This window comes from Trachymyrmex cornetzi, unplaced genomic scaffold, assembly GCF_001594075.2.
Source record: "Trachymyrmex cornetzi isolate Tcor2-1 unplaced genomic scaffold, Tcor1.1 scaffold416, whole genome shotgun sequence".
Classification (NCBI taxonomy): Eukaryota; Metazoa; Arthropoda; class Insecta; order Hymenoptera; family Formicidae; genus Trachymyrmex; species Trachymyrmex cornetzi.
The window spans coordinates 663,879-687,663 of NW_017298918.1; the positions used below are offsets into that span (position 1 = coordinate 663,879).

Genomic DNA, 23,785 nt, shown 5'->3' on the forward strand with positions numbered 1-23,785 from the left:
TTTTTCTCTCGCTTCTGCTCTTTCCATCTCACCCCACTGGATCGAGAACGCGAGAACGCGGGTCTCGTAATCTACCCGTTTGGTCCATGCGCGCGCGGAGAGAGAGAAAGGATGAAGGAGGAAGAGAGTGCGCGGCGCTTCGTTTGGCCGCAACCGCGAGGTCCAGATTCTGGAAACAACCCCCCCGCGGAGGACGTTGCCGAGGTCTCGACGTTGACGAGCATCCTCGTGTCCTTATGCGCGAAGCGTTTAAAGGTCGAGATTAACGTTAAGTGACACTGCTCGGCTGTGACGGTGGGCCCGGCGCGGCGGAGTCGTCGTATAAAGTCACCTTCGTTCGCGGAGCAACGAGACGACGCGACGTCTCTCGCGAGGGGTGTGTGCGAAAGGGCCGCGAGAGAGAGTAGAGACGGAGAGACAGCCGATCGATAAGCACCGAAAAGCGGAGCGGAAAGAGCGGCGGCACGAGTCCTCCGGCCGGAGCGCGGTCCTATCCTACTAGAGAGAACGCGATGCTGCGACCTGCGTGCGTAATCTCTCCCTGGTCATCACACCTACTTACGTCCATCGCTTTCACGCGATGTACGCGCGCACGCGTGCGTATCCACGCATAGGCGGGATGCTCAGGCGGGATCTTCGTGCTTCGTAAATCATCTCCAAAATTCCAATACTCGTCGGACGTTTCCCCGAGCCAGGGTGGAAGGGACGCAGCTTTCCCATCCGGTGTTGCCACGGAAATTTACTCTGGGATCTCGTAGTTCCATGTGCGATCGAACGCGAAGTGTAATACCCGAGATACCCGGGATCTCCTCGGGTACCTCTCGGACCGATCGACGTAGTACGAACACACGGTATGCCCGAAATTCTCAGACGCAATAAACCCATTTGATATCGTTGTGAGTGCTATTTGATATCATCGGATAGACCTTCTCAATTGTGGTGGGTTTGGTGCTTCAGATAATTAACAAGAAGAATTGTTATACACAAATTGTTACACACGCGAGTCTTACCGATGCATCTTGAAGGAATTGATACCGAATTTCGGATGGCAATGTGAAATGGAAGCGAGAAGGACTCTTCCATCATACGTACGTGGTAATATGACATTTGATACAGCATATTAATCGCTTTATTACAGCATACTAATTATCGAAATTTCGAATCCGTGTATCTATATATGCATCACCACCGCATCAAATAAATTAAAATTTCGTAAAATTAAAAATAAAATCAATTTTTAATAAATAATCTTTATTATATATGATATCAATTAATTTTGGATTATTAATGAAGCTTTCAGTGTGTAATCGTGTCTCTAAAAATTACAAAAAATATAAACATGAAGCACATAAATGGAGAAATATAAAAGCTACGCGCAGGATTTGACCATTATCGAGCGTGATTCCATGTTATTAAATAAACAATAATATCAATTGATATTATTGTTGCTAAAAATGCCTTGCGTGATGTTGATCGCTAAAAATAAAACCGTAATAGATAATCATATTAAGAAAGAAAAGAACAAATTCAATCTTTTATTTTTAGAAATATGTTTATATCAATATCTTTGAGCAATAGTGGCAATTCAGATGTATTTCATTAACTTAGCCAATATAATGAAGTAAAGGGAAAAAAATATATAATATCCTTACGTATGTGAATATAAATATATATACATATCTTAAAAAATACATATATATATATCTAAAAAATCTTTTAAAATGTCATTTTAATATTAAAAATATACATTTTTAATATATATAAAAAGTGTCTAATGTATCTGTAATTACGTTACAACGACTATCGCAGTATTTGATATCAAATATAATAGTAAATAAGTTATTCTCAATCACAGTAATCGTTTATATACTGATTTCGACGTTATAATCGTTTAATTAAACGAACATAAAATTATTCATTTGTTAATAGAATCCTTTATTTTTTTAATATTCTGTTTTACTCTTTTATACTCTGAAACTCTATAAAAGGGGAACAAAGGAAAACACGTGTTTTCTGTACGATCACAAAAGCGACACGTGCAAGAAATCATTACGATCGAAAGCTCTACGTAACACTACATATAGCGGTATTGACGTAACTTGTCTTAATTACGTTACGACATTGTCTGCTTTGACTTTGCGACAATTTTTGTTGTTCAAAGGGCTATTGTTTGCATATTACAAAGAGCACGCATCGTAAATCATAAATTCTTTAGCATCATTACGTGAACGCGTTTGCGTAAATACGTGAATTTTGTAAATACTGATTAACGAATTGGCTTGATAGCTCTTGACTCTTGGAAATTGATACTTGGAGAGGCACGGGCTATGTTATTTATATTAAAACGAGGGTGCGATATAATCCGCGGAAATAACCATAAGCCAAGCTATCGCTCAAATCCTCCGGAAGAGAGGGAAAGAGAGAGAGGGAGATGTGGCTGAAGGAAAGACGGAGAGCAAAACGCTTTCCTCGATTGCTGTTAACGAGATACGAGATCAGACAGATCGTTGTTACTATATCCTGCGCGCAGTACATTTTAGATCGCGCTGTGTCTTGGTGCTTCTGTAGATAGGCGGAGAGTTTGTGTTGAGAGGGTTCAATTAATTAAGAGAGAAAAACAAAGAGAGAAAAAGAGAGTTTTTCGAATTAATAATGTGTCGTGAATAAAATATCATTAATCATCACTGTACACGATTTTTTCATCAGGTAAAAAGTTTCTTAAAGGAAATATATATAAATAATAAGATATTAATATGAATAATAATACTATTCTAGTTCTGCTCATGATTGCATTTCAAGACCGAAAACAAATTTCGGCACGCAGTTTGCAAAAAGAATATGAATTTATATATAAATTGACACAGAAGTAATTAAGTACAAAATCCGCTTTAAAAATACAGGATTTTTTTATTTAATTAAAAAAATATTAATAGTAACATGATACGAATAATATAAGATAATCGATTTGATTAAATCGTTCACGCTGTTAATCATTCCCCCATGTATATGTAAATCATAGTATCATAAGACCTGTTCTTTTTGGTTGAACTTTTGCACCACTTCATCTTTCTTTTTTTTCTTTCTTCCTAGAGAGAAAAGGGGGCAAGACGAATTGGTGCAAAAGTTCAGTCAAAAAGAACAAGCCTATTAGTTCAAGTACAATAGAAAGATACCAGAGTGTTCTCTAGTTCTTCCAGATCTATCCCATAATTTTCATTTTCGTAAAAGTCTTCACTTTTACAGTCGCGTATTTCCTTGTGTTTTTGTTTTTCACGTTGTATTGGAATTTCTTTTTTCCCCTTAAGCGGCTTGATGAATCGTGACATCGAGTGTTTTGATCGAAGCTCTTTGAGATTAATGATGGCATTCGAATGTGATTACCGCGTCGCGAGAATTCTGCAATTGGCTGGCAAGCGCGGGTGTTCGATATACGATCTAATCGATATACCAAACTGACAATAGCCGCCCCACTAATTTTACTCGAAAAGTGAATAAAAATCTCGATGGAAATTAGATTAAATCGCACGGATGCATTTTCGAAAAACTTTCGTTCTATTCGGAGCGACTCGTCGTTGTAAGAATCAGTAAAATAAAGGTGGGTTAAAGCGCGTTAAACCACCGCGCATTCTACGACAATACTACGCTCTGACAAGTAATCGCATTGCTCACTAAAGAAACGGAGAGAGAGAGAGAGAGAGAGAGAGAGAGAGAATACGTGTAGGTGGAATTGATCTAATAGGGTGAATTGTTACTCTTTATGCAATTTTCGAGGCGTAGTTTCGACACGGTGCGCGTCGCAGCGTCGGACTGACAAATTTTCATCACGTGTGTAATTATTTATATTTTGTATATGTATAATGTATAAAAAGTATTTCTAAAAATAAAAATAGCTTAAGTTTGGAAATGAAACTAAAGCGTTAAAGTTAAAACAAGCTGAAACAAAAGTAGAAGTTAAACTTGTATCTAATTGAAGTTGAAACTGGAATTAAATATAAATTTGCAGCTTTTCATTCTTTGATTTTCCTGTTTTTTAGAAAATTCACGGATCAGTAATTAAAAATAATATCTGATTAGTAAAAATATGTTCAACTTCCTCATCTCTCTCTCTCTCTCTCTCTCTCTATTTCTTTTTCTCCGTTTTGTGATTTTTTTATAAATAAAATATATTTATCCATCAGCAATATTTATTTTTCATCTTTGAAAGATGCACTCTCTGCACTCGGGAAAGCTAAAAGATATCGTAATCGATGCAGAACTAAATAAATGGAAATGTATTTTAACGTTGGCCGCTTTTAATAAACGTTATAGCATCGCCTCTGAAATACCGATGATGGCAGCGGACAGGCATAACTTCGTCCGCGCGCGCAAACCGGAAATCAAGGAATATCGGGAAATGAATTATTCCATTTCCGGCGTTCTCGGCTTCGTTTCATTAATTCGTTTTCTCTCGTGGAATTCCATAATCTCTGCTATATCATTCACTATTTTATTATGACGGCATGGACATAATATTTTTGAATTTTAGATATTGAATTTCAATGTGTAAATTTACAATATTGCGCTTACATAATATATGTATAGTTACAAAAAATATATTCCCTAGATATGACATAATTATAAAAAACTAATCAAAATTAATATAAATTTTCTATTAATTACGAAATTGGAAATAAGATGCATATAAAGACTAACGTATCAGAATTCAAATAAATAGGAATGCACATAAAGACTAATATATCCAAATTTAATTTGAAATGATAATAACCGAGACATTTACCTTTCACTAAAAAAAATACAAGAGTCATTTTTTTTTATTTTATTTTAAACAAAATGTGATCACATTGTATAAAACATAAAAGATGACAGTATTATATGCATACATAATTAATACTATTATTAGAGTATTATTAGTATTACTATTATTATTTTAAAACAATAAATCAATCAAATTGGACTCTTGAAATTATTAATTAAAATACACAAGAATTATTCATTCTTGTGTATTTTAGTTAATTATTTCAAGAGCCCAATTTGATTGATTATTATTTTATTACATATATACATAATACCGCAATTTAATAAAATTTTGATTTATATATGAATATATAATATTATTATATATTTATATATGAATTAAAATTTTATTAAATATAATTATTTCTAAATCAAAATACTTGCATGCGTGATTTCAGTCTGGGAAATAATGGAAGACGATCATATCCAAGGAGGTCCATGATATCAAAACTCATTTCGCTGCGCTCATCGTTGTAAATTTCTCATCGTGTCGCTAGTACTCTTGAAACGTACATTTTCAACGTTCTCTCTCAGAATTCTTTCTAAATTCTAATTCTCATCAAGAAGCAACTACGTTTGTAGAATCATGTCTGCTATCTCCGAAAAGCAGAATGCGCGATGTTGCGCATGACCTCGTCTGAAATTATTAAACAGCCACTGGACGAAATTGCGAAGTAATGATCAACGACACGCGGCCGAGGCTGGCGACCACCATCGCGGGTTATAGTCAGACGAGTCGCACGTGTAATCGTCGACATGTGTCTGTACATAACGGCGGCAGCGGCAGATTGTTGTTTGGGATCGTCCTGATTTGTTGGTATATCACATTGACATGCGGCTCTAAGATCAGCATGTGGCATGGAAAGAGTTTTAAAGATCTTTTGGCGGCTCTACCGTCAAAACACTCACCTCACTATCCGCAAATGGGCTATTGCGACCTCGACACGGATTGCGATTGGGCGTGGAATGATACCCATGGTTTTAAGAAAGTTAAAGCGCGCACCAGTCCGTCAAGAGCTTTTCCGAACACGGACGCTAACAATTCCTCAAATGGTACGAAAATTTTGAGTACACTGAAAAAAAAATTAGCTAAATCTGAGTAAATATTTCTTGAATAGTGCCAAGTAAATATTTACTAAATGTAAACATACATAGTAAAAAATCGTGCGTCCATATGTAGAATTTTTCTTGTGTCACCACATTTTGATTACTACTTCAATGTAAAATCAACATACAACTGATATGTTATTATTTTTGCAATATTTTGATGTGTTAGATTCATGTCACCATTCTAACTTAACAATTGCGTATGTCAATTAAAAATGGAATATTATTTTGAGTGTTTTTAACACAATTGTTTCAATTAATCTATATATCTCAAAGTCAATTTAACATCTAAGAATTTTTTCATTCACATTATACGAACAAAAATGTTTTATTAACATTTTCTTACGAGTTACTGCAACTACTCTTCTGTGTACTCTACTTATTTTATATGTTAGTTTTAAATCACCCTTAAAGTCAAAATAACAAATATAAATGTAAAGTATTGTGTCAATTATTTAACATTACTAGTTCGTTAATAAATAACACAAGACGAATGAGTTACTTTAACTTAAAATTTAGAGTGGATCTCCTGGGACATGTAAAAAATGTTAAAATTAACATTTTCTTTTTTACTGTGTATATTTATTTAATACAAGAACCATTAATTTGATTTAAGTATCATTATATTTTATTGAGCAAATATTTATTTGTTCTAAATAAATGTTTACTTGGCAATATTCAAGAAATATTTACTCAGATTTAGCTAATTTTTTTTCAGTGTAGTCTTCATACATTATTTTTCAGTGTAGTCTTCATACATTATTTTTCAAAAGAAAAATTATCATAAAGAAAAAGATTAAAGTAAATAATGCGTTATTATATAATCCTAAGATCATGAATTCATGACACCGAAAATTTGGTCTATATATAAAACTAGAATCGAACTAAAATTAGCAAAAATCCAATCTATAATCGTTTTAAAATTAAAATATAATTACGATGCCATATGACATAGTAAAACTGTACGAAAATTAATTAATGTTTCGTTCTCCTTTTAAGGCCACTTTCTGTGGTTCAGCGGCACAGGGGATGCTCATATATGGTCCAAATCGATTCCTCGTACGGGTCCGCGTTGCCGCATCGAATTTTCACTTTATATGGTGGAAATGGAAAACGGATTCATAAATCTCGTCATACAAACTAACAACATGAGCTCCATTGCGGTGACAAAAAGCGGAAATAATACCTCCATGTATATGCATAAGAATATTTTTTACGATATTGTGATAATATAAATTTTCAGACAACAAATCTAAAAAATATGCTTAAACGTTGTTTTAGGTGGAAGAAAATAAGTTTTTCATTACGCGCGATTGATCAATCCTATAAATTGGTTTTAGAGGTCTACGTACCCTATTCTAATTCGAGCATCGGCGTTGACAACCTTCGCCTAGTTAATTGCTTTCCAGGTAATTACAAATATTTTCAAATAATTATGTTAATGGAATATTATGATTGTCATGTTGTATCAATGACGCCTACATACTGAGAAAAAAATGCTGCTATGAATAAAATGATACATTGAGTCAAATAAATGCATGTATCACGGATTGTCACAAACATAAGTAGTTAATTCAACTCTATTTGTTATTGACTTAATTTTAATCTTTTTATTTGTAACAATAACATATCAATTTGATTTAAGGACATATAATGATAAATTAAAAGCACGTTGAAAGAACATTTCCTTATGTTAAATCAATATTAAATTTAGTTGTATAAAATATTTATAAAGTTAATGGAACTATATTACAAAATAACAGGAACTCAATAAGTTGTTAGTAGTACTAATTCCGAAATAAATTCAACTTTGACTTCGAATCAATGTAATTGATTCGAATGTTACATTTTTTTTTTCAAAAATAATTGTTTTTAATTTTTACATTATAAGTTCTTACTTTCTTTATTATTTTTATGTAGAATTATTTTATACATATATTTGGTTTCACATATACTTAGTTCATTATAATTATGCATCAGATATTTTACGATTTTTAAAAACGCATATTTTACAATTTTTAAAAACGGTAATCGAACCTAAGATCTCTAAAGTGGTAATCTAACGAGGCCAATATTACATGCGTCCGTTTTTGTCGTACGATAAATTTTTCAAGCCTGTTGATTGGCTATAGGACAAAGAGGTCCGAGATTCTTTCTGTCTTGCAGTTAATTAACACGCTTGAATAATTCGTTGTACGACAAAAAATGGATGCATGTATTGGCCTAACGCTTAGCTATAATCGTTTGTCTGAACACTTTAGCATTCGAGTGTTATTTGACCCATTCTGGTCACCTATGGAACAAGTCGAAATAGATTTCAATAGGAATTATTCCGTTTTCTTTAGAAAACACAATAAAAATCTAGGGAATAATTGAATAATTCCAATAATCGAAATCCATTGACTTGTTCCATGATAGGTGCCCTGATCATGTCTGGCGAATAAATGTATTGATTGTCAAACAAATGTGTAATCAATGTGAAACAATTTCTACTTGTCTATAAATAAAACATATGATTTATATAATATTTAAACATATTGTATAATACATGATAAATAATTTATACAATTGTACAAAAAGATTCTTAAATCAAGTAAATTATATTTCAATCAATTACAAGATATATTCGTATTAATTGTAACAAAATTGACTATATTGTTAGATAAATGTATTGATAATTGTATATTTCAATTGTATCGAGTAGATGTGTAATCAATACAAAATAATTTCTATTTGACTGTAAATCAGATGTTGATGATTCATGTAATATATATTTAAATTTAATATGACAAGTTATTTGTAAACTATATAAAAAAATTGTTAGATTATGTAAATTATATTTTAATCAATTTGAAGAAGTATTTATATTAACCGCTCGCGGTCAATTGACTATATCGTTGATTTGTATTAATCATTTTATGCAGTAAAACTAATAACAGGTTCAATTTAATTGATTAAACTAAATTCAATTGCATTACAAAAGCTTTTTTATTTCACATGTAATTAAAATAAAAAAATATTTGTTTTGGAACTACATAATAATATATGATTGAAATAAGAAAATTTTTTAATTGCTACTGTATAATTTAGGCAAATATTTGTTTATTGAAACAGGAGTATGACATGTTTGTTTCATTAGTACTGTCATTAAATTAACTTAAATTAACGAAATTATTCCCAATTAGACTAACACTGTTGATTCAACAGCATTTTTTTCTCAGTGTATACTTTAATAATGATTGTGGCATTTGTATATACAATGACCTTACTCTCTGTTTAATTTACACGCGTTCTTCATACATGGAATTCATACATTAATTATTTAAATGAAAAATAAGATTGATTATATTCTAAGGCTTTTTAAGTATAAATAATCGATAGTTGATTTTGAAGAAGATGTATTATGCGATTGCAAAGGCAATCACAGTATTAAAAGAAATTAATGCAGTATATAAAGTTAGTTCTATAATTGAAGTGGTAACTCTTTATCGTGTCTATTTTAGAATTTATTGGAGATTGTACGGAAGATATGTTTCGGTGTAACAACGGTTCCTGCTTAAACAGGACCCGTATCTGCGATTTCACGAAAGATTGCCCCGATGGCGAGGACGAAGCACTCGAGTGTGGTGCGTACGTCCTAAATTCGTCACTTTATATTTCCTTGAATATCAGAACTCATGACATAAAAATTCTATATGCTTCGTCTTTGAGATGTAGGTTCATACAATTGAATATTAAAAATATTTCACAGACAAGATTCCGAAGAACGCGAGCTGTAACTTCGAAGATGGTTGGTGCGGATGGGCGAACGTTCCTGAAAGACCTCTAAATTGGACTCTTCATAAAGGTCCTACGCCGACCGAAAGAACTGGACCCAGTTACGATCATACTTACCGTAATGAAACCGGTATGTACTTGAGACTAGATCAAGCGGCGAAAACATATAAACAAAAAAATAAAATTATCACCTATTTGGCAGGAACGTACGCGTTTGTAAACATGGCTTTTAAAGATATGAAATATGGCAGTCGAGGCACCATTACAAGTCCTCTGTATAATCCAACACCACCTTACGCCAGCAACCCTAAAAGCCCTTATTATAAATCATGTCAAGTACGTTCATATATTTATTCGGTTATTTAATGATATAATCTAGCTAATATGTTATATAGATGTAACATTTTTAATATAGGTATAATATTAATGTAGGTATGTTAAATTTCTAAAAATAGAAGTATTGAATCGATATGTATATTCATTTTTTAAAAACGGTATTAAATCAAATGAACAAGTAACTCAAGTCTGAGATCGATAAAGTCAAATCATGAATTATAAGAAGCAAAATCAAAGTAATTTAATTTATCTAATGAGAGAGAGAGAGAGAGGGGAGGGGGGACTTATTTATTATTTAATCTTGCATCTGCGGTTAAGACATTAATAACTATTCAATGTATTTTATTTTTTTATTACAAATTTTATTAAGGAGTATTAAAACTACTACTGCTTAGGTTATACCATTTGGATTTTATTTTTGTTTACTATGAATAATATATAAATACACAATGCGTTTTCTTTTTGATAATATATGTTATATCTGGAAAATATAATTTGACAGATATTATTTTAATAGATATTTACATCTAAAAATTTATTCTACTTTTAGTGAAAGATTTGTACCAGTTATTTTAACAAATATCTTAGAAACGGACAATGTTTTTAGGTACGGTTTTTCTATCACAAACATGGTCCACATGCCGCATCTCTTGGACTCTTTTTGGTCCAAGTAAGACCACACGGAAATCATACCGAAAACTTGTGGTGGTCCTACGGAACTAATAGCGATATTTGGTATAACGAAGCTGTTGCTCTACCTGATATAAGATATAGGTAAATACAGAAAATTACGTGTATACGCATTTAACGTAAAATTTAACTAATTTTCGTTTCAAAAATAAAGAATTAAATTTTATCGATATAAAATATGCATATCTGTAGGTACCACTTGCAATTTGAAGCGTCCAGAGGGATGTCTTCCAAAAGTGATATAGCAATTGACGATATTTCTTTGAGTCGAGAATGTTTTGGCATTGGTAATTTTAACATAATTTTAAAGATTTCTTTATTACGTACTAACTATTTCCGGCTACCTACCATTCGCATATGAATGTTTCTTTTCTACAGGAGTTCCACGTGAAGTTGTAGGTAATTTTAATTACTATGCACCCGTCGAGTCCGAAATAATACCACCGCAGCATCCAGATTTTGTAAATGAGACAGGTACATGAAGTTATGCATTTGATAAAGTTTAATTATACTTTTTAAATATTATTCTTTTTACTTATGTTCTTTTAAATATATTTCTTTTTAAATATTATTTATACATACTTTGCAATATGTTAATTTTATTTTATATCATAGATCGAAAATCTTCGAAAAATATTTTTATGCGTTTTGTATTATTTTTTTTAATAGAAAATTTTATTTTTTTCAAAGCTTAATGTATTTATAAAGCTTATTTATCCATATATTTATCAAATCATTTTTTCTATTGTTAAAAAACTCTTGCACAAAAATTAAAAAAATAAAAAGCAAATAAAATTTTGTAATAATTATGTGTGTATTAAAGATAATATTTAAGTATGTCATATGTTGCTAGAATTAACAGATAAAAATAATAATAAAATATCTTATTCATATTCATACTCTGAAAAACCGGAAAAAAATACTTCCTATATAATTATATAAAATTAGATAAAATTATATATAATTATATAATATAAAATATGTCCATATATATATATTTTTCTCCGGATTATCAGAAATATTACCAAATTACATTTTACATTAGTTATATTATTTTCAGTTATTCGAATTACTACTTGCGCGGCTTTCGGCAGAGCCGGTCCTACTGATGAAAAATGTACTGAAAAATATAATAACACAAATGTAGAATTGTTCATACCGCCAATGACACAAGACGAGGAAAGATCGGCCTTTAATTTGTATGGAGTCCAACGATGGACTGCACCACGCGGTGAATACTACACGTTAGTAGACAAATCTTTTCAGAAATATAGATTTACAATAGTGAGCTTTCAAGACAGTTTAGCTTAATGATAATATCAATTTAATTACACAAGGAGGTAATTTAATTTTAACAGAGAGATTATAAAATTAATATTAAATCGATAATTCACAGATGATCGAAAATTTTATTTATTCTGTGTCATATACATTTATCGTTTGTTATTAACTTCTTTCAGAAATGTAAGCTTTGTAATGAAAAAAGTAATTTTTTCCACGCATATTATTAAAAATATGTTTCTCTTTACAAGAAACTTAATCAAAAAGATTTGTTCTAAAATAATGATTTACTAAAATGTGATTGCACGAAGAAGCGTCCATTTATAATAAATCACAAATAGATGGGTAAGATTTAAATTTCGTTAGTACGCGGATCAATCTATGGCTGTACATACTCAGCCAATTAGAAAAAATTATACCTTTAAATTACATATACGTGAGATGTATGGAAATGATAAATAAAATATAGAACGGTGCATCCATTTTGACCTGTCTAATTACAATATTGTTTTTGAAAACAGTTTAATCGCCATCGGAGCAGGAGGAGGTTTGGGCTCGAGCGATACCGGCATCACTTTGGGTGCATTTGTTCGCGGTGTCATAGAACTCCAAAAGGGCGACCAGTTATACTTCATGGTTGGTCAAAAGGGAACGGATGCGTGTGCTAAAGTGAGTACTGCTGACCGAAAAAAGATTTACATAAAATAACATAATAAAGATATAAATAAATATTTCTTCTACACAAACATTTATTTTCAAGAAAATAAAATGTGAGAACTGGAATATTAATAAACTTATTTTTATATTCTTAAGCTTCTTTACTTTATAACTTTCATTAATACTTTTCCATGAATTCTACTGTTTGATGAAAATGTTTCAACATTGATTTCCCTCCCTCCTACAGAATATTTTAAAATCGGTTTTTTTTAAAAAAGCTTAAAAAGAATTTCATTCTACATGATCAGTTTTATTTATATTTTTGCAAAAATAAAATTTTTTCTTTGAGTTGCATTATAAATTATGAAATGTTTTCTATTTGTTTAGTTCATATTATTGTTTACAACAAATTAATATTATTGATCTTCTCAAACAGGCTCTTGGCTTAAAAAGCACTATCTGTCCGTCGAATCGATATGCCGACTTATCACTATCGCAGACATCAAAAATGCGAGAAGTGAAGAAGCTTCAGTTTAGCAATCCTGGTGGTGGCGGCGGTGGTGCGACTGCCATTTTCACAGTAAATATTATATCCTAAGTAAATTTAGTAAAATAACAAAAAAATAAAAGATGCATATCTCTTCTTATTATAGTTGATTGTAAGTTGTACATATATTTTATATTAGAATTATAATAATATTTGCACAAGAAAGTCTTACTTTAGTTTTCCATTAATTTCCTTCTCATTATTATATACAAATTCGATATAACACCGATTATAGTTGAAAGCAAACGGTGATCCGGAGCCCATCTTAATCGCGGGTGGTGGCGGTGGTTTAGGATTGAATCCTACTATGGACGATGGATTACAGCATGGACGCGGTCCCTTTCCCATGGGTAGACTTTCATCTTCTCCGTCCAATTTTTCAGAACACATGGGTAACTAGTTCTTTTCCTTAAAATGTATAATAAAAATATCTGAGCTGCATTTTTATAAGAAGAATGCAACTTGAAATGCAAATTCAAGTAGAATTTCGGCTTCTAAGGTGGACCTGGTGCTAGTTGGAATGGTACATGGCCTAATTTTCAACGGAAGGCATGGGGAACGCCATTAATTTATGGAGGTATAGGAGGTATCGGTTGTGAATCGGGAACCGAAATTCATGGTGATGGAGGCTTTGGCGGAGGTGGGGGTGGTTGCCAATCAGGGGGTGGTGGCGGAGGTTACATTGGTAAGGAGAAATATGAAAATATTGTACAAAGTGATTTAGATGTCACCATAAATCTCGCTAATATATTTAAATCTACAATATTTGCATATTATTATATAAACGTTTCTTAAATATATTTTTAAACTACAATTGAGATAACGAAATTAAGATCAAGAAACAAAAAATACTGATTAAAATCCATCTTGACCTAAATTTATATATTGTACATAATGATCTTCATCAGCACTAGCGCAGAAGTAACTATAGAAGTAACTTTGCGTTCTTTAGGTGGGAATGCTGGACAGAATGATGGAAGTGGTGAGGGTGGTTATTCATACGCCAATCAGAAGCTCACCGATGTTTATTTCAAAGCTGCAGCTCATTCTGGCCAAGGCGAGGTCTTCGTCATACCCGCGATCAGCGGTTGCGGTTGCGATTACCGTTGCGTCACGTTCGATCAGTACTTGAGTGAGACCAAGTGTCTCTGTCCTCAGGGTTGGTTGCTCAGTAACGATTCAAAATCCTGCATCAGTAAGCACAACCATGGTGGACGTATCATCACTTTCATTATTACATCCAAATATGAAATAAAATCACGTTAAATTTTAGTGGCTGACGATTCCAAGGATGGTCATCAAACGTACATGATCCAACTTGTAGTTGTAATCATTGGCTTGCTTACTATTATTGGAATTTGCCTAATATCTTGTACGTACACAAAAACTTTGAGAGTTTTATAACATAATAGATTAAATAATATAAGATATCGATTTCTCGATCTTCCGTATTTCTGTTTCTTTTGCATATTTTATATTATCCGATAGATAAACGGTATCAAAAACAGAAAGCGCTTTCCCATCGCCGCCAAGTGATGTTTGGCAACGGCACTGAATTAGCTGCATTGCGTCCAGGACACCAGTCGGACACGATGATGACCGAATACAACCCCAACTACGAGTTTGCTGGCAATCTCTACAGCTTCAAGGACTTGCCGCAAATACCTCGCGAGTGTATCGATTTAGTAAAGTTAGTACGAATATATAATACACCAAGGCTAATTAGCATATCAATCAGTAATATATTTACTTAGACTGCTTTCCTTTTAAAACGTAGTCGATTTAGCTTTCTTATTCGTTGAATATCAAGAAGAACGAACGATTTTTATCGACTATGTCTCCTAAAAGGAAGGAAGAACTAACATTAGATAAATAATTATACAGATTGAATTTTATTTTCTGAATGTTTATAAATAGCGTATCAAAATGAGATGTACCAAACAATTTTACAAATTGATTATTTTCCTAGCGTTTATATATATATATATATATATATATATATGTATAAATCTATAGATTTTCCAAAAATTCGAACGTAAAAAATAAAAGAAAAGCTTAATTTTTTTTAGTTGTGTGAAATAAAGTAAGAATGATCGATTATATTTTTAATGCAGACCTCTAGGCCAAGGCGCCTTTGGCGAAGTTTTTCAGGGCGTTTACAAATACAGAGGTGACGAACACCCCGTCGCCGTCAAGACACTACCATTTTTATCCACGACGCAAGCAGAAGCTGATTTCATGATGGAGGCGTTAATAATGAGCAAATTTAATCATCCGAATATAGTACACTTTATCGGCGTCTCTTTTGACAAACATCCCAGATACATCGTTCTCGAATTATTAGCCGGAGGTGACCTTAAGAATTTTCTACGTGAAGAACGGCCTCGATCAGTGAGTATTAATAACATTTATTAATACTTACTATATTATTAACATTATGACAACACTATAATTCAAGAGGAAAGTGAGATTGAAATATTGCACTATATTCTTAACTTTGCACCTTTAAAATATGTGGTTTATTCAAATATTTCTAATTAATATCCGTATTTTTATCTAATTTCTATGACATATATATGTATACATATCTTTGATTTTGCAGGACCGACCTACATCATTGACAATGCTAGATCTTGTTATGTGCGGTTATGACGTCGCAAACGGCTGTAAATATATGGAGGAAGCGCGTTTTATACACCGAGATATTGCCGCTAGGAATTGTTTGTTGACAACTAAAGCACCGGGTCGTACCGTTAAAATCGCAGATTTCGGTATGGCCAGGGACATTTATCGAAGCGATTATTATAGGAAAGGTGGCAAGGCGATGTTACCCATAAAATGGATGCCACCCGAAAGTTTCTTGGACGGCATATTCACTACAAAAACTGATGTCTGGTGAGACTTAGTATTTCATATTTGCTTAAAAAAAAACATGTCATTCTCAATCCCATACAATTTTCTTTTTAAAAAATACGTACGTTTTTTTCATTTTTATGTAATTTATTTTCATTGAATATAAGTCAAATTCTATAGTCGAAAAAAGAACTATCACATTAATGTAAATGATAAAAAAGAAGTAAAGCCTATAACGTTCTTATTTCTTATAATATAATTTTTAGGGCCTTCGGCGTGCTCCTGTGGGAAATTATGTCATTCGGATATATGCCCTACACCGGATGTGCAAATCGTGAAGTCATGTCGATGGTACAGTCTGGTGGTCGTCTTGAGAAACCCGCGGGATGCCCAGATCCTATATATGGAATCATGACGCGGTGCTGGCATCCACGGCCTGACGACAGGCCAAGTTTCTCTACTATTGCTGAAAGAATCGGTTATTGTTTGCAGGTGAGAGTACAATAGGAATTTCAACTATATTGCTTTTATTATAAACTTTATATATCTCTGTCATATAAAATTATTCTTATTATTTAATCGAAATATTATCTAAGGCAATATAATTTACGAATTAATATTTTTTTTTACAAAGGATCCTGATGTAATAAATAAACCCACGCCTAATTTTGACATATTGCCACATATTTGCGATCGTGAGATAACAATTATGAGACCGGATCCGGAAGCGGAATGCATCAATGTGCGGTCTAATGTCAGTATAGTTATAAAATAAAATACGAAAAAATTATATTTTGTTCAACATACGTGTAGAAAGTGAACTTTAAACTTGGACAGTTGGATAGCGGTTACATACAACCGAGGGTCACCGATCCACGTTCCGTTGCACGTCGTGTGGATCAAGCTATGGGTTGCACCTCCTACGATTCCGAAAATGAAAAATCGATCGAGGAGAAATACGGCGAGTCTTACGCGAAATCAACGGGATGTCAGCAAGGATTCGGTTGCAACACCTGTGATTCTAGTATGGATACCTTTGAACAAATTTACAACAGTGACAATGATGAAGATCATGATGACGATGTGATTGAAAATAAGGTACATATTTGGAAATTTTAGAAAATTTATCATTACTTTAATTGTATTTAATCATTACGCTTATTAGATTAATTATTATCTTATTTTAATTATATTCTATCATAATTCTTCTTTCATAAGTTTCGTATCTATTAAAATAAATTATATGTATAATATGGTTAGAAGTTAAAATAAATGTAGAGCGAAGACGTGCAAAAAATAAGCCGGTATAAATAAGGATCTTACAATTAGTAGTAATGAAAAAAAAAAAATGTTTCATTACATTTAAAACTATTTTAATGTTACCCTATACTTCTTCATTTTACAATTGCAATTAAATTAATACTAAGGTATATTATGTATACGATCTCTGTAGGACAAAAGTAGGATCGACCAATCGGATCGACAAGAAAACAGGGCAATACATCGAAACAGTGACATCGAAGACCACGATAATGTAGACAATGGCAACAACCGTCCAGAGGATGAACGTCATATGACTGCCAACATCGATAGCGCAATAACGGATCGTAAAAACGGTAATGAGAGCACAACGACTACCGACACCAATTCCGACTCTCTGATAGCACAATCCTCGGACACTCCGCCCGACACAATAACGAACTCATCGCCCAACACGCGCTCTTGTTCGCCAAGTCGTATCATCGGCCTCAACGCCAATGTTAGTAATGTGAACGGTATGGTGAAGAAGAATACCTTGAAGGCAACCCTGAGTCTGGACCCGAGCGCGCTCTGCAGAGGCACCATCCCTTACGAGAAGATCACCACACAACGCTTGAGCAGTTCATACACGCCGGGCAGTATGGAACTAAGGAAGGTAACTTGACCTCTCCCCTACATTCGACGTCCTGCAAAGTTTCCATCTGTACATGACCGTGGTCCTTGATCGAAGGTACTTAACGCAATTTGTCCACCGACAAACTCGAACATTTATACGATCAAGGGGTTTTCCATGAAACATGACAGAATAATATTTCAAAAATATAAAGGTTTACAAATCTGTAAAAGATGTATGCAGTAGGTATGATAGAAAAATTAATATTTCGAAAAATAAAAAATAAAAAATAGAATTAGTACATCGATATATTTTATATATAATATTTTTGCGCATTTTCATGTGCAAACTCCTCGATTGCGACCAGACATCTTTTTGAGATTACAAATATTTTAGAAGATTCTCTGAACTTACTACTTTTTAGTAAATTCAGAAACAGATCTAGAGGAAGCACATTAATGATTATAATTTTTCTTGCACTATTATCGAAATGCAATTATTCCGATGTAATACTTTCTATTTTACGTCTTCATTTTTGCAATGAAGGATTCCCTGGGTCACGAGCTGCCAAGGGAGGAAGAGTGTTCCTGCTGAGATTTATCCGAGGGGGGTTGACGAGGCTGCCCGGCCGCGCTCGGCTGCAACGTTGCTCGTCGATTGCAGCTGCAACGATCGGCCACAACGACTGCGATTATAAGGGGTACGCAGCTCGTAGAACTCTCCTCGCCTCCGTGGGCTCAGGACAACGAATACTCGCGTCGTTACTATTCCGAGGAGACCCTCCTGTGAATGAGAATCGAGGGAAACCTTCGAATTTCTCTTCATAGACGACGCTTTTTTGATGCGCGCCGAACATTGGTTTCCATAAGAAAGACACGCGATTATCGTAAGTAGAAAGGAAGAAAAGAGATTGTTACAAATGAACGCAAAACAGGCGAGTTATGTACATACGGAGGAGACGAAAGATACCAAATACGTAAGCATGTATTCAATACGTTAAGCGTCACATATATACACGTACAACCATATACTTTGCAAGATGATCTCGTCAAGTAAACTTCCTAATTGCATGATAGCGATGGGGCAGAAATTTGTAAAATTATTGAATCACTCGTTAACATGGATCTTTGAATTAATCAGAGTGACATAGCTCGTGAAATCAACGTTTAAAACGTGGATACGTACTTGGAAATTACAGATTGGGAAAATGTTTTTTGTGATGTACATATATTTGACATTTAAAAATCATCTAAGAAATGCGAGTAGTCTTGTCTTCGACATAAAGTAAATCCCTGGTTGAAGACAGTACAGCCGTATTGTCCTATTTATTTACACGATTAAGGATTCCGACGGAATCAATACGGATATGAAGGGTACTATGGCTGTCAAGTAAAATGTTACACTGTAATATCGATGTAAAAAATCTCCGTAGGCTGATCGTCTACCTCGTGACTCTCTCTAACCAAAGAGGCGACGATCTATGAACTCCTCATTGGTGCACCATCACTATCGTAAAGTGGACAGCGATAAATGCGTCTTAGGGAATAGAAAAGTGGGGGGGAAGAAAGGAAATAAAAAGAGCACGAGCCCTTTTTTATTTTTCTTACAACGACGTATTTTACGTGCGCGTAGCGTATGAAAGTCAGCCTATGTATCTGTACGTGAAACGTAATAAAGGCGTGTTTATGGAAGGTAGGGTGTATTACTATTTCATACTTCCCTTCGATAATCATAAAGTCATTAAATGAATCTCATAAATTCGATAAATACTTAAATTTCAAGCACTTGTAGGAAAACTCTTCAATGTCTCGTACAATAGTCTCTTTTAAAAAAATGATTGGCTCCGTTTCTTTACATCTCTTAATTTATTTAGCATGTAAATTAATCGAAAGTGGTACACCACTTACAGCTGTCTAGCTTGAATGTCTAATTCTAATTTGAAGAGCAAGTTGGCATTATATTGTTGGCTATCTCTCTCTTCCTTCCTATTTTGTGCATCGTTCATTTTCTGGTGTCGACGTATTCTCAGGAACACATGCATCGCGCTGGCAACGAGATCTCTGCGCTGGACACAGTGGACACCAACATTGTTACATCTCGGAAAGCGTCATAGTTTTCTCAGTAACATCGGCGGCGCGGCGGCTATATATACGCCCGTGCATACAAGTATGCGGAGTAAATATATAAGCACAGCATAAACGACGGCATAGTGTCAGACTAAGCGTGCATATGCGAACACGCAGCGAAGGAAAGAGGGTGACAGTCCGATTCGGGTTGTATGACAATTCGCGCATGGAACTCCGGTGTCGCGCATATCCCGAGCATACCCCGTTTGTCCTCGCTTTGTATTCCTCGTGACTCCCTATAACACGAAACAATGTCGAATTACTCGTATTACTACGTTAAAACTATCGTCGAAGATGGTCGTCCGCCAAAAACATATAAATTTGCGAAAGGGTAAGCCGTCACGCTCTAATTCCTGTAATAAGTTTTGCGCTTGTTTGCGATACGAGATGAGACGAGTAACATGTGAAACATCAGCGCTATCACATTGTTTCGATGAGAGAGGTCGTTTAATATAAATTTTTCTTTTTAATTGTAAATATTATACCCTACTTCCTCTCTTGGAAATTAGATTTACAGAATTGACGAGTCAATTCAGAAAATAAGAAGAATTAAAACAACATAAATTTAATGAATAAAGCAGACATTTGCGAAGCAGTCTTTGAATAACTTACAGAAAAATAATCAATTTGATCTCTTAAATCTTTCTTTAGCAATTAATTGACCTGTTTTGACACTTGTCTCATATCTATATTTAATTTATTAAAAAGCAGATTGGTGTTAATTTTTTTTTATGTTTTTGAGGCTTGCACGGGTACTTCCTATACAGAAGTTATGCGTTTCATGGCTTATCTACATGTCCAGATCCATTATTAGAATACCAACGTTTAGTGAACGTTGCAGTTCACTTAGAGGGAGGAGCAGTCTGACCTATACTGTATCAGGCTAATGTTACATTTGTTCGTTTTTTGTCAGACAAAATTTTTACGATAAATTTTTCAAATTTGTTGGTCATAGAGAGATCTGAGAATCTTTCCTGCAGCCAATTTACACGCTCGAAAAATTTGTCGTACAATAAATGTAATATTAGACTTTAATTACTACTTCTCGCCTTGTTCTGACGAAGTGAATTACAATATTCACGAAATCTTGGTATTTTAATAATGAATCTAGACACGGAGATAAAAAATACATGGTTTTTCTTTTTTCTTCACTCTCTCTTATTCAGTATTAACGCATCTTCGGCAACATTTTTTCATGTGCTTTACACTAAAGAAAAAAATACAAATTTTTACTTATTGTTAGATATCCTGTACAAGCAACCAAAGACGCGTGGTCGACATTAGGTCGCTACAATCTTCTGTCACGTTTATTGCGAGGAGGGCTATCTGGTTCTGGCGACGTACACCATCCTGCCAATACTACTTTCAAGGTTTGTCATTATAATGTTTTCTGGCTCAATGAATGACAGTGGTTCATTTTAGAAAACATTAATAAGTAAAACTTGCACGTCTTTCAAAATTTCTTAATCGCGCGTCCTCGTGCTATAGGGAAGACTTTTTTCGGATGTATCACTGGCACATTGCCAAATTCATTTTTAAATGTAAAACACGATCCCTTTCGTACGCGCGAACTACGATGCGTATAGTCGACATATTTTTAGGCTCGCAACATCTAACATTTTGCCCTCATGCTCGCGTCTTCGTGATGTCTACACAACGCTTTAATGTTTCGCAATCCTTTGAAAATTAGGATTTAAAAAGAATTTTGCGAAAGCTTCTGTAAAGCTAAAAGTTATTTTTTTTACAGCAGCAGTATTTCAATTAAAAAAGGATTAAATTATATAAAAAGTTATAAAATATTAAAAATTTAAGAATTTTTTTTTAATCTTAACCAATGTTTAAAGTTCCAAAGCTGTATTACTGAAGTTTTGTTAACTACGTTAAGAATCTTTTAAATTCATCTTTATTAAAAATTAGCATCGCGGCATTAGGCACTCAAAAATTAAATAGCTTTAAAGAGATTTTGAAAAAAACCTATGAAACAGAATAAATTAAGTTATACGTAAAAAATAAATTAAAAGCATTTGTAATAACAATTTTTATAGTATTAAAAAATTCCAGATTAGAAAGATAAATGTTCAGAAAGATAAACGTATATTTCATTTACATGTTGTCATTAATAGTTTCATTGTTTGCAAATGTTGATTCATGTCCGTTGGTTTAATGCCAGAATATCTTTATCTGAAGCCAAGGATTATTCATTCTCTCGATTTTCACTGACAACGAAACTAACATGTGTGATGTCAATTAAATTAGTATCTAGCTTGCGTTACTCTTCTCACTGATAACAATTGTCAATTGATTTACAAAACGATTACGAAACGTTGAAAATATGCATCATTGATCTGATATGGCGAAAAAGAACCGTCTGAGCTGTTCTCATAACATATAATGACTCATGTAGCTTCTTCAAAATTCCCAAAATAACTTGTACCATTTCCGTCGAAAACGTGGCTTCAACTTAAATTTACTTAATCTTGTAAGCCAATGTAAGCTCTTAATATTATTAAATTATGAGTTTTATTTACAGCGAAACTCGCAAATTAATTCATATGCGTCTTAAAATTAAAGAGAGATAAGGATAATATATTAATTTCGAGCATATAATAAATTATAAATACATACATAAATAAATATAAAATCAATTTTTAATGAAATTATTTTTCTATTAAAAAATATTCTTAAAAGCAATAAATAATTAAAAAGTACTAATTTTTTATTCGATATATTATATGCGATATTTCACATATAATACAATTGATACTACTCTTTTTCATATTTATATAAACAAATTTATATAATATATTATGACGGAGTGATGGAGAACCGGTTCACGAATTGAACTTTCTTTTTTGGTACCGTTTACGAGAATACTTTATAAGGAAAAGAACAGTTCAATGTGCAATGCACGTGTAAGCAAGTGACTACATCGTATATCGGTGTCGCGTCAGCGACACAGCTCGGATGGAAGAGAGAAGGGACAGTTGGTTCCGAAACAGAGCGAATCTCACCGGATATTCTAACCAGTGTATCACGTACCACACGCTCGTCAGCGTCCTTTTCGATACCGCGTGCGGTGCAGAATCGGTATCACCGGTGCCGTCACCTGCAACCAGGTTTTCGAAATTGCGCTCCGGATTGCGCAGAAAAACGATTAACACGTTTTGCGATGCGGTGATTCGCAAAACGCCCACGATATTGGTCCTGTTACACAGACAGACTTAATTATAAGGGTAATTATGGGCAGCACGGTGAATTGTGGAACTATGGAATTTTGCAAAGATAAAATTCATATAATAAAAAACAATTATACAACGTTTTATTTGCAATTAATCTAACGTGCAATTACTGTAATGTGCAATTACTATAATGTGCAATTATTTTAATGTGCAATTATTTTAATACATTTTACATTTATATAATTACATATATTTGATATTACAAGTTTTATCATTGAGAAGCGGCACTGCAACATTACGCAATATACATAACGACAGCTGCAAAGTAGTAGCAATAATTAGTTTGATAATAACATCTGTAAATTAGATAATAGAAACTAATTAGTCCATTTTAAATAATAATGTCCATATTTGTCACGATCGCTGTGCACGTGTCATTTTATTTTGTGAAGTAATTTCTGGTTAAACGATTCTCTTCATTAATTTAACTGCGACATAGCAATAATTGCTAATTGGGTAATCGTGTATATCATATCTAAACATCGGATAAGAGATTAAGTTCAGC

At 33.4% G+C, this 23,785-nt stretch overlaps 1 protein-coding gene across 1 annotated transcript; it reads left to right on the forward strand.

The window, feature by feature from the left end:
* Window positions 1–151: 151 nt before the first annotated feature.
* On the forward strand, window positions 152–19,690 carry Alk (Anaplastic lymphoma kinase). Its single transcript, XM_018512600.1, has 26 exons — window positions 152–1,088; window positions 5,193–5,303; window positions 5,377–5,847; window positions 6,901–7,093; window positions 7,183–7,310; window positions 9,405–9,527; window positions 9,653–9,808; window positions 9,881–10,014; window positions 10,622–10,788; window positions 10,897–10,991; window positions 11,083–11,178; window positions 11,765–11,948; window positions 12,507–12,654; window positions 13,079–13,222; window positions 13,425–13,581; window positions 13,689–13,874; window positions 14,142–14,384; window positions 14,463–14,561; window positions 14,678–14,879; window positions 15,304–15,580; window positions 15,792–16,084; window positions 16,309–16,534; window positions 16,677–16,796; window positions 16,880–17,140; window positions 17,496–17,957; window positions 18,462–19,690. Exons 3-26 carry the CDS (start codon window positions 5,472–5,474, stop codon window positions 18,507–18,509), a joined length of 4,518 nt encoding a protein of 1,505 aa, XP_018368102.1. The 5' UTR covers window positions 152–1,088; window positions 5,193–5,303; window positions 5,377–5,471; the 3' UTR covers window positions 18,510–19,690.
* The last annotated feature ends 4,095 nt before the right edge of the window (window positions 19,691–23,785 follow it).